The sequence below is a fragment of the Garra rufa genome, chromosome 7, assembly GCF_049309525.1.
Source record: "Garra rufa chromosome 7, GarRuf1.0, whole genome shotgun sequence".
In the NCBI taxonomy this organism is placed as follows: Eukaryota; Metazoa; Chordata; class Actinopteri; order Cypriniformes; family Cyprinidae; genus Garra; species Garra rufa.
The window spans coordinates 11,335,667-11,348,079 of NC_133367.1; the positions used below are offsets into that span (position 1 = coordinate 11,335,667).

General features: G+C 40.3%; 1 protein-coding gene across 1 annotated transcript in view; it reads right to left on the reverse strand.

Moving 5' to 3' along the window:
- The window catches only part of LOC141337916 (NACHT, LRR and PYD domains-containing protein 3-like), a 148,308-nt gene that overhangs the window by 13,380 nt on the left and 122,515 nt on the right, over positions 1-12,413 (reverse strand). The window contains exons 10-11 of the mRNA XM_073843492.1: positions 9,235-9,408; positions 8,681-8,854 (exon numbers count right to left, since the gene is read on the reverse strand). Of these exons, the coding sequence (XP_073699593.1) occupies positions 8,681-8,854; positions 9,235-9,408 (348 nt within the window). The remainder of the gene's footprint in view (positions 1-8,680; positions 8,855-9,234; positions 9,409-12,413) is intronic.

Here is a 12,413-nt window from a genome sequence, read left to right on the forward strand (position 1 = left end):
GGAAAAAGATCAACTTTTTTATTTCACCAGATTAGGGATTTCAGTTATTTTTCCCGAACTAATAAAACCAAAGCATGTTAACTGATCATTAACTGACAAACAACAAGACTGTGGTCAGCGCCGAGAGCACACCGACATACAGCACTGAATAAAATCATATATACGAAAGAAATAAATGTGCAATATATTTTACAAAACAAAACCAAAAAAAAATGTGTGACAAATGGTGTGTGTGTCAGGCATTTACCTCAGTCACCCCTCCAAACTAGGGTTGGGCATCTAAGGTATAATGCCGATCCGATACGCATCTCGATACAAAGTATCCGATCCGATATATTAACGATACATTTGTGACATATTGCGATGCAATACGATACGATTCACACCGATATCACGATACGATGCGATAATTCAGCACTAACTAATTAGATCAAGTTTATGTGATGATGTGAAAGAGGATGCGGTGCCATTGAATCAGTTTGATTATTTATTAACCAAGTAAAACCAAGACTTTTTGATTATGTATATATATTAGACAGATTTAAAGCTCCTGAATTCTTTAATTCAGACATTCTAAACAACTACAGAGTACTTTTTCTAAAGTAAGTGAACCTGCCAAACAGAACAACAGGGAGATGCCAAAATACCACTCACTAAACCTGTCCATTTGAACTGGACTGACTGAATATCTACTGTTTGTATCCATCATAAAATGAACATACAAATGAAAAATACAGCAAATGCATACTATATCTGTTGTTGCTGGTGCTCATATGTGCATAAACACCACTGACCCTTACAAGATCCACCTCTATGGGTGAGCATCCATTATAAAACACCCACAAGACATTCATTTTGACAACTATGCAAATATTTTGAAATTTCACACAAAAATACTATGGATCAGAGCCCCGAAAGTATGCCTAGTTTATGAATCAACAGCGGACTTATGCGTTCCTAGAATCCGATATGCAAGAGTGTCATTGTTACTATTACTCTGATCGTCTTTACCTTTACAGTAGTGCGAGGGTTTGTTTCATGCAGTCAAGAGATGAAGTAGAGACCCGTTTTTCCGCGGGGGTATAGGTTACTTTTATGTAGGCTTTTGCAGGTGGGAGTGGGACAAAATAACATACATTTCTGCAGGAGCGGACCAAAAAAAAGTCCCTTGCAGGTCTCTGATGATGTTTGCGTGCCGCGGTTGAAAGTTTTGAGCCGCTGTTCAGTCTGTATTTAACAGTGCGAAGAGGCTTGCTGCGCCGAGTCCAAAGCAATCAATCACAGAACACGAAAGAGGCCGTGCTTTAAACCATTTTAGGATAAAATTTCAATTAATTTTAAGCCATCTCGCGGGCCACCGGTTGAGAATCCCTGCTCTATGTGACTTTCTGGACACGCCCCGGTCTATGTAGTGTTGTGATAGTCTACGTCATTCACGCAGCAGTGAAGGGAGACGTGCTTGCGAAACAGTTCAGAGGGGAGAAAACAATCTAACAATATCTTCCACTTTCTAAATAATAAAAGTATTGTATGTCTACTAATAATTATAAAGATATAAATCGGGATTTACCGATGCAGATATGTTAGAAACGATGCATCGCGATACAAATGCCAATTTGTATCCGATGCGCACTTTTTAAACCGATGCATCGCATCGTTAACGTTTTAAACCGATGCACCGAGTGAATCGGGGAATCTTCCCATCCCTACTCCAAACCACACCACCTGAAACTCCACCCATCCGTTCCAACTCACCTGAATTCTAATTACTCACCTGATCCTCATTACCACGCCCTATATATACCTGGACTGTTCATTCACCATTTGTCTGGTCTGCGGTTCACATGCCTTGTGTTACTCCAGACCCAACTGTATTCTATGAACTGCTTACCTGTCTGCTTCCCCGGATTCCACCACCTGCTAATCACAAGGACTGTTCAGTTAAGAATTCATCTCTGCTATATGTCTATTTTCCACCATATCATCTTGATCAATAAACTTACCACGATTGTGTTACTTTTATCCATGTCTCTGCCTCCTTCGGAGTGTGACAGAAGACCAGACCAAACCGAAATGAGCACCGAAGAAACCGCTGCACCTCACCAACTCACTGAGCTCGTAAATGCCATCAGAGCGGCGTTCACTCCACCTCCCACGCCGCCATCTACCTCAGGAAGTCCCACGGCCATACTATCATTGTTTGCTGGAGAGGCGGCTGAGTGTAGCGGTTTTTTGCTTCAAGTCGAACTCTACATTCAGATGCAACCACACCAGTTCGCATCAGAAAATGCCAAGGTAGCATTTCTCATATCTCTATTGACTGTTAAAGCCCTTCAATGGGCTAAAGCTATCTGGAATGCCAATAATCCGATCATGAACTCATTTGAACAATTTACGAGCCATTTCAGGGAAGTTTTCAGCACTACTACAAGCGAACTCACCATGTCTGATCAACTGTTCCGGCTACAGCAGGGTTCTTCTATCAATGATTACACGCTCCACTTCCGCACGCTGGCGGCGGCTAGTGGTTGGAATGAAATCGCACTGCTGGGCGCCTATCGACAAGGTCTCCAACCAGACATTCATGCAGCCATGGCGCTGTACGATGATTCCATCGGTTTGAAGGCTTTTCTTCAACGCACCACCCGGGTGTCCCAGTGACTAGCCGCCTGCCAGCCCCCTCTAACCGCTCCTCTGTCCGCTATGGTGGCAGCTTCAGCTCCAGTACCAGAACCAATGGAAATTGATTCAACCCTTCTCTCCCGTTCGGAACATCATCGATGAATCACTTCTGGACTTTGTCTCTATTGTGGTAATGCTGGACAACTTCTACGCAACTGCCCTGTCAGACCCCCACGCCCGGTGGTGAGTACGATTCATTCAGAAATAAATACGGCTCAACTTACACTAATTCCTGTAACCGTTCATACTGCTGAACGTACCCTCTCTCTCTCTGCTTTGATTGATTCAGGTGCCTCAGGCAACTTCATCGCGAAAGAATGTCTAGATCTCCTTCATCTCCAACCACAACGTCATCATCCTGAGTTCTCAGTCAAAACCATCCAAGGAAAACCACTCGGGCGTGGGCGGATTCGTCATGCATCACCAACTATCACATTACAGATTGGATTGTTTCATCAAGAGAGGATAAAATTTCTGGTACTGGAGCATTCCTCCGTGGATATCATCCTGGGTCGTCCCTGGTTACATCTTCATCATCCTGAACTCTGCTGGGACCCGTGCGACATCATTGGATGGAGTAAGCATTGCCTGGAAAACTGTATTTCTGAATTACCACGATCTACCACTTCCCCTGTCACCATAGCATCCATGAAGATTGAAAGTCCGGATGTTCAAGATCCCACGGAGGTCCCAGCGGAGTATTTGGACTACTAGGATGTGTTCTGTAAGCAAGCTGCCACCCATCTTCCTCCACACCGGCCATGGGACTGTGCCATCGATCTGCTACCTGGAGCCCAACTCCCCAAGGGCCGAATATATCCCCTGTCCAAACACTCGCTCAGGGATTCATCCAACCATCCACATCTCCGGCTGCTTCCAGCTTCTTCTTCGTGGGTAAGAAGGATGGAGGTCTTCGTCCATGTATTGATTACAGACAACTCAACTCTCAATTCATACAACAACCATATCCACTTCCACTTGTCCCTGCCACCCTCGAGGAACTCCGTGGTGCTCACATTTTTACCAAGTTGGACCTGCGGAGTGCCTACAACCTCGTTCGTATTCGTGAGGGAGACGAGTGGAAGACGGCCTTTATAACACCTACAGGCCACTATGAATATCTTGTTATGCCGTATGGTTTGTCCATCAGTCCCTCTGTCTTCCAAACGTTTATGAACGAGGTGTTCCGGGAGTTCTTACATCGGTTTGTTGTGGTCTATATTGATGACATTTTGATTTACTCCCGGAACAGGGCAGAACATCGCCAGCACGTCCGTCAGGTCCTCCAAGTCTTGCGTCAACACCATCTATATCTCAAGCTGGAAAAATGTGAGTTCCACCAATCCTCTGTGCAGTTCCTGGGCTACAACATCAGCCCCGAGGGTGTGCAGATGGATCAAGGTAAAATACTCGCCATTCAGAACTGGCCTCAGCCGGGTACCATCAAGGAACTGCAAAGGTTTTTAGGATTCACCAACTTCTACCGAAGATTCATCCAGAACTACAGCTCTATAACTGCTCCATTGACCTCCCTCCTACGTGGCCAACCTAAACATCTCTGTTGGAACATCTCTGCCCACGAAGCCTTCCAGAAGCTTAAGATCATCTTCAGCACCGCTCCTCTGTTACGCCATCCTGACCCAGAATTGCCGTTTGTTGTGGAAGTGGATGCTTCTACCGTTGGAGTTGGAGCGGTGTTGTCGCAAGCAGCCGAAGATTCCACTCTCCTCCATCCCTGTGCCTATTTCTCCAAAAAGCTGTCTCCGGCGGAGCAAAACTATGACATAGGTAACCGAGAATTACTCCCCATCAAGCTAGCCCTGGAAGAGTGGCGACACTGGCTGGAAGGGGCTAAACATCCATTTCTGATCATCACAGACCACAAGAATCTCCAATATCTACGAGAAGCCAAACATCTTAACCCCCGACAAGCTAGATGGGCTCTATTTTTCACACGCTTCCACTACAAGATTGCTTATCGTCCCGGCTCCAAGAACATACCGGCTGACGCTCTATCAAGACAGTTCTCCCTTGAATCCTCCTCCGATCCAGAACCCATCATTCCATCTCACCTGTTCATTAGCCCCATCCAGTGGGACATTGACACCTGGATCCAACAAGCCACTCTCCAGGAGCCAGCTCAGCCGGATTGTCCAGAAGGTAAAATCTACGTACCCAGCTCCCAACGTCAACACCTTCTGGACACAGCTCATCAGTCTCCGGGCTCTGGACATCCAGGTAGCAGAAGGACCCTCTCACTCCTTCAATCTCGTTACTGGTGGTCCAGTATGGCCCAAGATGTCATCAGGTACGTCCAAATCTGCTCAGTCTGTGCCACATCTAACACTCCCCGTCATTTACCCACAGGAAAGCTCGTTCCACTTCCTATCCCGCAGAGACCCTGGTCCCACCTCGGGGTAGATTTTGTGACCGATCTCCCAAACTCGGAAGGTAACACCTGCGTGCTGGTGATAGTTGATAGGTTCTCCAAGCCCTGCAAATTAATACCTCTGCGAGGACTACCTACGGCATTGGACACCGCCGAAATCCTATTCCAGCACGTCTTCCGCCACTTTGTTCTCCCCGAGGAGATCGTCTCGGACCGGGGTCCACAGTTTGTATCTCATGTCTGGAAGGCTTTCTTTAAATCACTTGGAATCTCTGTCAATCTCTCCTCAGGATATCACCCGCAGACCAACGGCCATACTGAGAGGAAGATCCAGGAGCTTGGACGCTACCTTAGGTCATACTGTTCCGAGGACCAACACAGCTGGAGCAGGTTCCTCCAGTGGGCTGAGTATGCACAGAACTCTCTCCGCCAGGATACTACAGGATTAACACCTTTCCAGTGCGTACTCGGTTTTCAGCCTTCGCTGTTCCCCTGGACGGAGGAACTCACAAATGTTCCAGCTGTTGACTACTGGTTTCGAGAGAGTGAGAGAGTGTGGGACTCAGCTCATCGTCACCTTCAAAGAGCCATCCGTAGACACAAGGACTTCCCCAATGCCCGTAGGAGAGCTGCTCTACTGTACCAACCAGGAGACAAGGTATGGCTCTCCACCAAGGATATTCAGTTGAGGTTACCTCTACATCCCCGCTACATCGGTCCGTTTAAGATCCTGAGGCAGATCAACGATGTGACATACCAGCTTCAGCTCCCACCCAGGTACAGAATTCACCCCACTTTCCACGTTTCCCTCCTAAAACCCTATTTTCCCTCTGCCACAGACACCGCCGTAGCTGAAGCTGAACCTCCTCCTCCTGAAATCCTGGATCAACCATCTGTGTACACCGTCCATGAAATCCTGGATTCCCGAAGTCGAGGAGGCCGTATATAATATCTGGTCGACTGGGAGGGGTACGGCCCAGATGAGAGGTCCTGGGTGGCCAGAGACGACGTACTCGATCTTCAACTTCTCACCGATTTCCATCAAAGCCACCCGGATCGTCCTGCCCCTCGTGGTCGTGGCCGTCCTCGACGTTGTGTGAGTGCGTCGTGAGCCGCCACTGGAGGAGGGGATAATGTCAGGCATTTACCTCAGTCACCCCTCCAAACCACACCTCCTGAAACTCCACCCATCCGTTCAGTTAAGAATTCATCTCTGCTATATGTCTATATTCTACCATATCATCTTGATCAATAAACTTACCACGATTGTGTTACTTTTATCCATGTCTCTGCCTCCTGAGTGTGACAGTGTGATAAGTTTTGGCTCATTTTTGTGATGCGCTCCACAAATAAGTTGATGGAAACTGAGACAGAAAGCACATCCTGTTTGTCTTCTTTGTTTTACAAAAGCACAATGCTTTATTTTTGTTGTGATTTGACACAAATAAAGTAAAGCCTTCATAGTTTCAAATGACACCTTACTCTTATCTGTTTGACAATAAATGACGTATTTATGTTGTTTCTGCTGTTATAAGGAAATAATTGAAGTGATGGCGCTGATGCCTCATGCACACACACAGCAGATCAGTTCTAGCATTTCTAACTACACATTGCAGCTGTTAATTATCAAAATTACAGTCAAACACATCAAATATTGACACTGCTTCATTTAAATGGTCCATAATACAATCTGTGCTGTTCAGTGTGACCAGCGTACTGCTGTGCTGTTGTGACAAACACATTATTGCTCATGTGAAGAATGACATTTGACATCCATATTGAACATGAGTGAAGTACAAAGACTAGTTTACATCAGAAATAATAGTTTAGCACACAAATACATTGTGAAGATGAGAGTTTTTGGGCTTGTGTGAAATCAGAGAGGTCGGCTACATGAGCCCAACAACAGTTTATGTTTATATTTCACTTTCAATTCATTCATTTTGACTTGACGCTTATAAACAAATATTTTTCATTCTTGTTCTGTTCTGAATGGCGTTAAATTGAAAGGATTTGTTGTGAAGTAAAGAGGACTAAAACAGCCTATAGTTATGCTTATACCCCCAGTTTCACAGACAAGGCTTCAGCCTAGTCCTAGACTAAAATGTAAGTCTGAGCTGTTTCAAATGAAACTAAATTGCACTGATTGATCTTAAAGTATATCAGTGCCTTTGTTTTGTCTCAAGATGCACACCAGTAATGTTTTTTTCTAAGCATGTTTATAAAAATTACTTAAATGTCCTAATTGATCTATGGCCTAATCCTGGCTTAGTCTAAACCCTGTCTGTGAAACCGGGCCATAGTGTCTATAATGTTTGCAAACATTTCACTTTATTTACCGCTATATGAATATATCTAAATGCAATAATAAAATGTGAATTGTACTTAACTAATCTATTTTTTTCTCTCTGTCTTTCAAAAACAGAATATTAAAATTTTATATTTTAACTAAGTAGCAGAAGTTTAAAAAATTACTTGTAAAAAAAAGTACTAATACAATGTGAAGTCAAGCTCATCATGAGATATTGAGTCTAAAGTGTTTTAATTTAAACTGTTGAAGTGATTTTCATCATTTTGATTCTTGTATGTGAATGTTACTGACCTCAATCTCTCCAGTTTACAGTGTGAATCCTTCAGTACGTCACATAAGTGATTCACTCCTGTGTTTTTTATTTGATTCCCGCTCAGGTTCAGTTCTCTCAGGTGTGATGGGTTTGATTTCAGAGCTGAAGTCAGGATGAGACACTGTTTCTCTGTAATACTGCATCTAAACAGACTAAAGACAGAAAGAAGAATTATCATAAAAAAACAAGATTAATTTCACTTTTCCTTATTCCTCCCTGTTCTAGCTGGGAGGAATAAGTGAATAATGAATAATGTCTCAAACTTTGTATTACGAGCACTTCCTGTTTTTATTGGCCTCTTTATGATGAATTGTTTCTTGTATTCCTAAATTGTAAGTTGCTTTGGATAAAAGTGTTTGCTATATGAAAAAATGTAAATGTAGATCTATGATTATCATCTTATTGAAGAGCTACAGTAGCTGTTGATGATTGTGATGAATGATAGAGAAATGCAATATGATTTGTTGATTCTAACATGCTGCAGTCTAAAAGTGTCTGCTCTTTAAGAACGTAAGGCCCATCTTCACTCTCTCATTGTGTGTTTGCTGTGAACACAGGAGTTATGTTGATGTGAGTGTTGTGTTTGTGACATGAGCTCTGTTAATAAAAGTATCATCAGTTTCACATGTGGCGAGTTACTGTCTTACATTATCAAACGTACAACAGCAGGCATATAGTCTGTAGTTCCCATAATCTGTTTGTGATCGTGTCACTAGTTCTGTGTGCTGGAAACTTTTTTTATTTTTTTATTATTTTGTTTTTTTAGCAGATGATGCAAATCTTATGATATTTCTAATAATTACAAAGTTTACAAAGTAGATATTTTAAATCTAATTATTTATTAGTTAGAATATTTATGACAAATGGTAAAGGCTGGAAGATTCAATGCTACAGTATAAACAATGTGACTTGGGTCTAGTTGTCTTTAAACAGTAAAATTTAATCTGACTGTACTGTAACTGCTGTACAGTATAATGATACTAACTCTAGTTTCTCCAGCTTGAATTGTGGGTTCATCAGTAGATCACTGAGGTTTTTCACTCCAGAGTCTCCTAGTTTATTCCCGCTCAGGATAAGTTCTCTCAGGTGTGATGGGTTTGATTTCAGAGCTGAAGTCAGGATGAGACACTGTTTCTCTGTAATACTGCATCCACACAGACTGAAGACAGAAAGAGAAAGAACAATGACTCAGATCTATGATGCATCATGAGCAAATGCCATACATTCACTAATACACTAATGGACAAAAATCATTAAATCAATCAAATCAAATAAATTTTAAGCTATTTTAGAGTGTAATTTATCATTTATAACTATACAAATATACTAAATAATATACAGTACGCTTAATAAAAGATTTAGTGAAATATATCATTAGTTCAGTATAAATTTGTCAGAGTCATCTGTCATTTGTTACTTTTTCTTTTTTTTTTTACTTCTGTTTTGCTTCACAGCAAAGATGTCAAGAGCCCAGTGGTCTTAATCTAAACAGTAAACTTTAATCTGACTGTAACTGCTGTACAGTATAATGATACTAACTCTAGTTTCTCCAGCTTGAATTGTGGGTTCATCAGTAGATCACTGAGGTTTTTCACTCCAGAGTCTCCTAGTTTATTCACACTCAGGTTCAGTTCTCTCAGGTGTGATGGGTTTGATTTCAGAGCTGAAGTCAGGATGAGACACTGTTTCTCTGTAATACTGCATAAAGACAGACTGAAGACAGAAAGAGAAAGAACAATGACTCAGATCTATGATGATCACATTTCTAATGTGTTTTGCATCTTCAAGCAGACTTTTGCTGACAAATAAATGGTGATATCTGTGTGCAGGTAACATGGAGAAAGACTACACATTGTTCATTTAAATATACTACAAACCACACAAAAGTTATAAAGGTATGCAAAGGTTGAAAATCAGCAAAATTACTCATTAAGATGTGAGCTATTAATCCAAGTTATGAAATTTCACTTGGTAACATTAACTACATTAGTTACCATGAACTAATGATGAACAACTAGCATTTAATAACCTTAATGTAAGTTTCAACATTTACTAATACAGTTTTAAATTCAAAAGTTTTCTGTTAATTAGTAAATACACTGAGAACTGACATGAACAATGATTAATTATATAAACTAACATGAACAGATTAATAAATGAGGTCAAAATATATTTAATAGCCCATGTTGGTCCCACTTTATATTAAGTGTCCCTAATACCTGTGAACTTACATGGTAACTAGATGTGTACGTAGCATGTAACTACAGTGTAAGTACACATTGGTACATTGTATCTACAGCTCTAATACTGGTGTAATTACACACATGTAACAACTCACTGAATAGCATTTGTAAGTACAAATGTGTAACAGGACATTGGTAACAACACTTTTTTCACTTCTGGAAGTACACATGTGTAACAAGAATTATGTAACTACATTTTGTAACAACAATATGTACTCACAGAAGTTTTCACACTTCCACACAGTCTTCAATACTGCAGTTACCAGGTTGGAATGCCCGGAAACATTATTGAAATCGTGATGATTCCTATGTAGGCTACATATCCTTTTTGTATTCATGTATTTGTGAACACTGAATTAGAATTAAAGTATCAATTTGTAATACCAGTGAACTTACATGGTAACTCCTCAGGGACTGTCTACTTAATATAAAGTGTAAAATGGTCACAACCTACAGAGTAATATATCAAATGTAAACCTCTGTGCAACACTTTAATTTCAGTGTACTTACATGATAACTCCTCAGGAACTGTCTACTTAATATAAAGTGTAAAATGGTCACAACCTACAGAGTAATATATCAAATGTAAACCTCTGTGCAACACTTTAATTTCAGTGTACTTACATGATAACTCCTCAGGAACTGTCTACGTAATATAAAGTGTAAAATGGTCACAACTTACTGAGTAATATATCAAATGTAAACCTCTGTGCAACACTTTAATTTCAGTGTACTTACATGATAACTCCTCAGGAACTGTCTACTTAATATAAAGTGTAAAATGGTCACAACTTACAGAGTAATATATCAAATGTAAACCTCTGTGCAACACTTTAATTTCAGTGTACTTACATGATAACTCCTCAGGAACTGTCTACTTAATATAAAGTGTAAAATGGTCCAGCCTGGTCTCATTGTTTATACGTTGGTATTTATACGTATTTTTAGATGCACAATTTAGATGTATTTCAACGTTTAAAACGTACAAATAGCTACGTATGTTTTGCTAAAAACGTAAAATATTTACGTATCTTTCATTTCATTAAATATTCGTATCAATGCCTTTTTATCATTTTATTAATACGCGATTTATATTTTTAGCCCCCTTAACCTACCCCTAAACCTAAAGCTATCCATTTTATAGCAAATATAAAAGGATATAAATCGTAACTGACAAAACTATATGCAGGGAAATTACCATTTTTACTAACAGTATAGCATTAAAATATTTTTATAGTCACTAATCACACTCCTACCTCTAAACCTAACGTTAACCATATCTCTCTCAGTTACAGTTACAGTAAATAAAAAAAAATGACAGACAGAAAATTGCAATTACAATCATTTATTTAATGCAAAAATATCAACAGCCATACCAAAAAGTAATCCAAATGGCGATGCTTTTGCAGCCGCAGTCCTCTCTGCCAGAATACAGTAGGTTTGTTTGAGGTGCAGAGCAGAATTAAAGTTATTATTCGCTGAAATATTATCCAGATTATTTTCCTCCGTAAATGCGGCCAAAGAGTATGCACCCGCGCAACATTCAAACACATATCACCGGAAACACGGCATGTCGTAAACTGTGACGAATGCTGGCGAGAGCCAATGAGAGCTCGATTTTCCTGCCGTAAAAACTGCCGTTTCCTGACGCGGTTGTATTTGAATTCGTAAAATAAAGATAAAGATTTGAATTTGGGCATGTTCCTCGCAATGGTATGGATTCTGAAGATCTTATAGCGCACAAATAAAATTGTTTCATTTTATAATTATGATGCGTGTTCGGCTTATTTTATGGTTTTATTGTTAGTCGCAGGGATGTCAGAAAACACCTGCTGCGTCCCACCGCTACAAACGAAGTTAATATTACATAAATGGTTAAACGATTTTAGAAATGTTATTTATTTTAAAGGTTTAAAGTGTAATCTTGTTAAACATTATGCTTACATATGCTTGGAAACGAGTTGGCAACAGAAATCACACAGAACAGGATGGAAAGTTATAATTTCATATTAAGTAAACTATTTAATAATGCATTTGAAAACACAGTTTATATATATTACTCTGTAGGTTGTGACCATTTTACACTTTATATTAAGTAGACAGTTCCTGAGGAGTTATCATGTAAGTACACTGAAATCAAAGTGTTGCACAGAGGTTTACATTTGATATATTACTCTGTAGGTTGTGACCATTTTACACTTTATATTAAGTAGACAGTTCCTGAGGAGTTACCATGTAAGTTCACTGGTATTACAAATTGATACTTTAATTCTAATTCAGTGTTCACAAATACATGAATACAAAAAGGATATGTAGCCTACATAGGAATCATCACGATTTCAATAATGTTTCCGGGCATTCCAACCTGGTAACTGCAGTATTGAAGACTGTGTGGAAGTGTGGAAACTTCTGTGAGTACATATTGTTGTTACAAAATGTAGTTACATAATTCTTGTTACACATGTGTACTTCCAG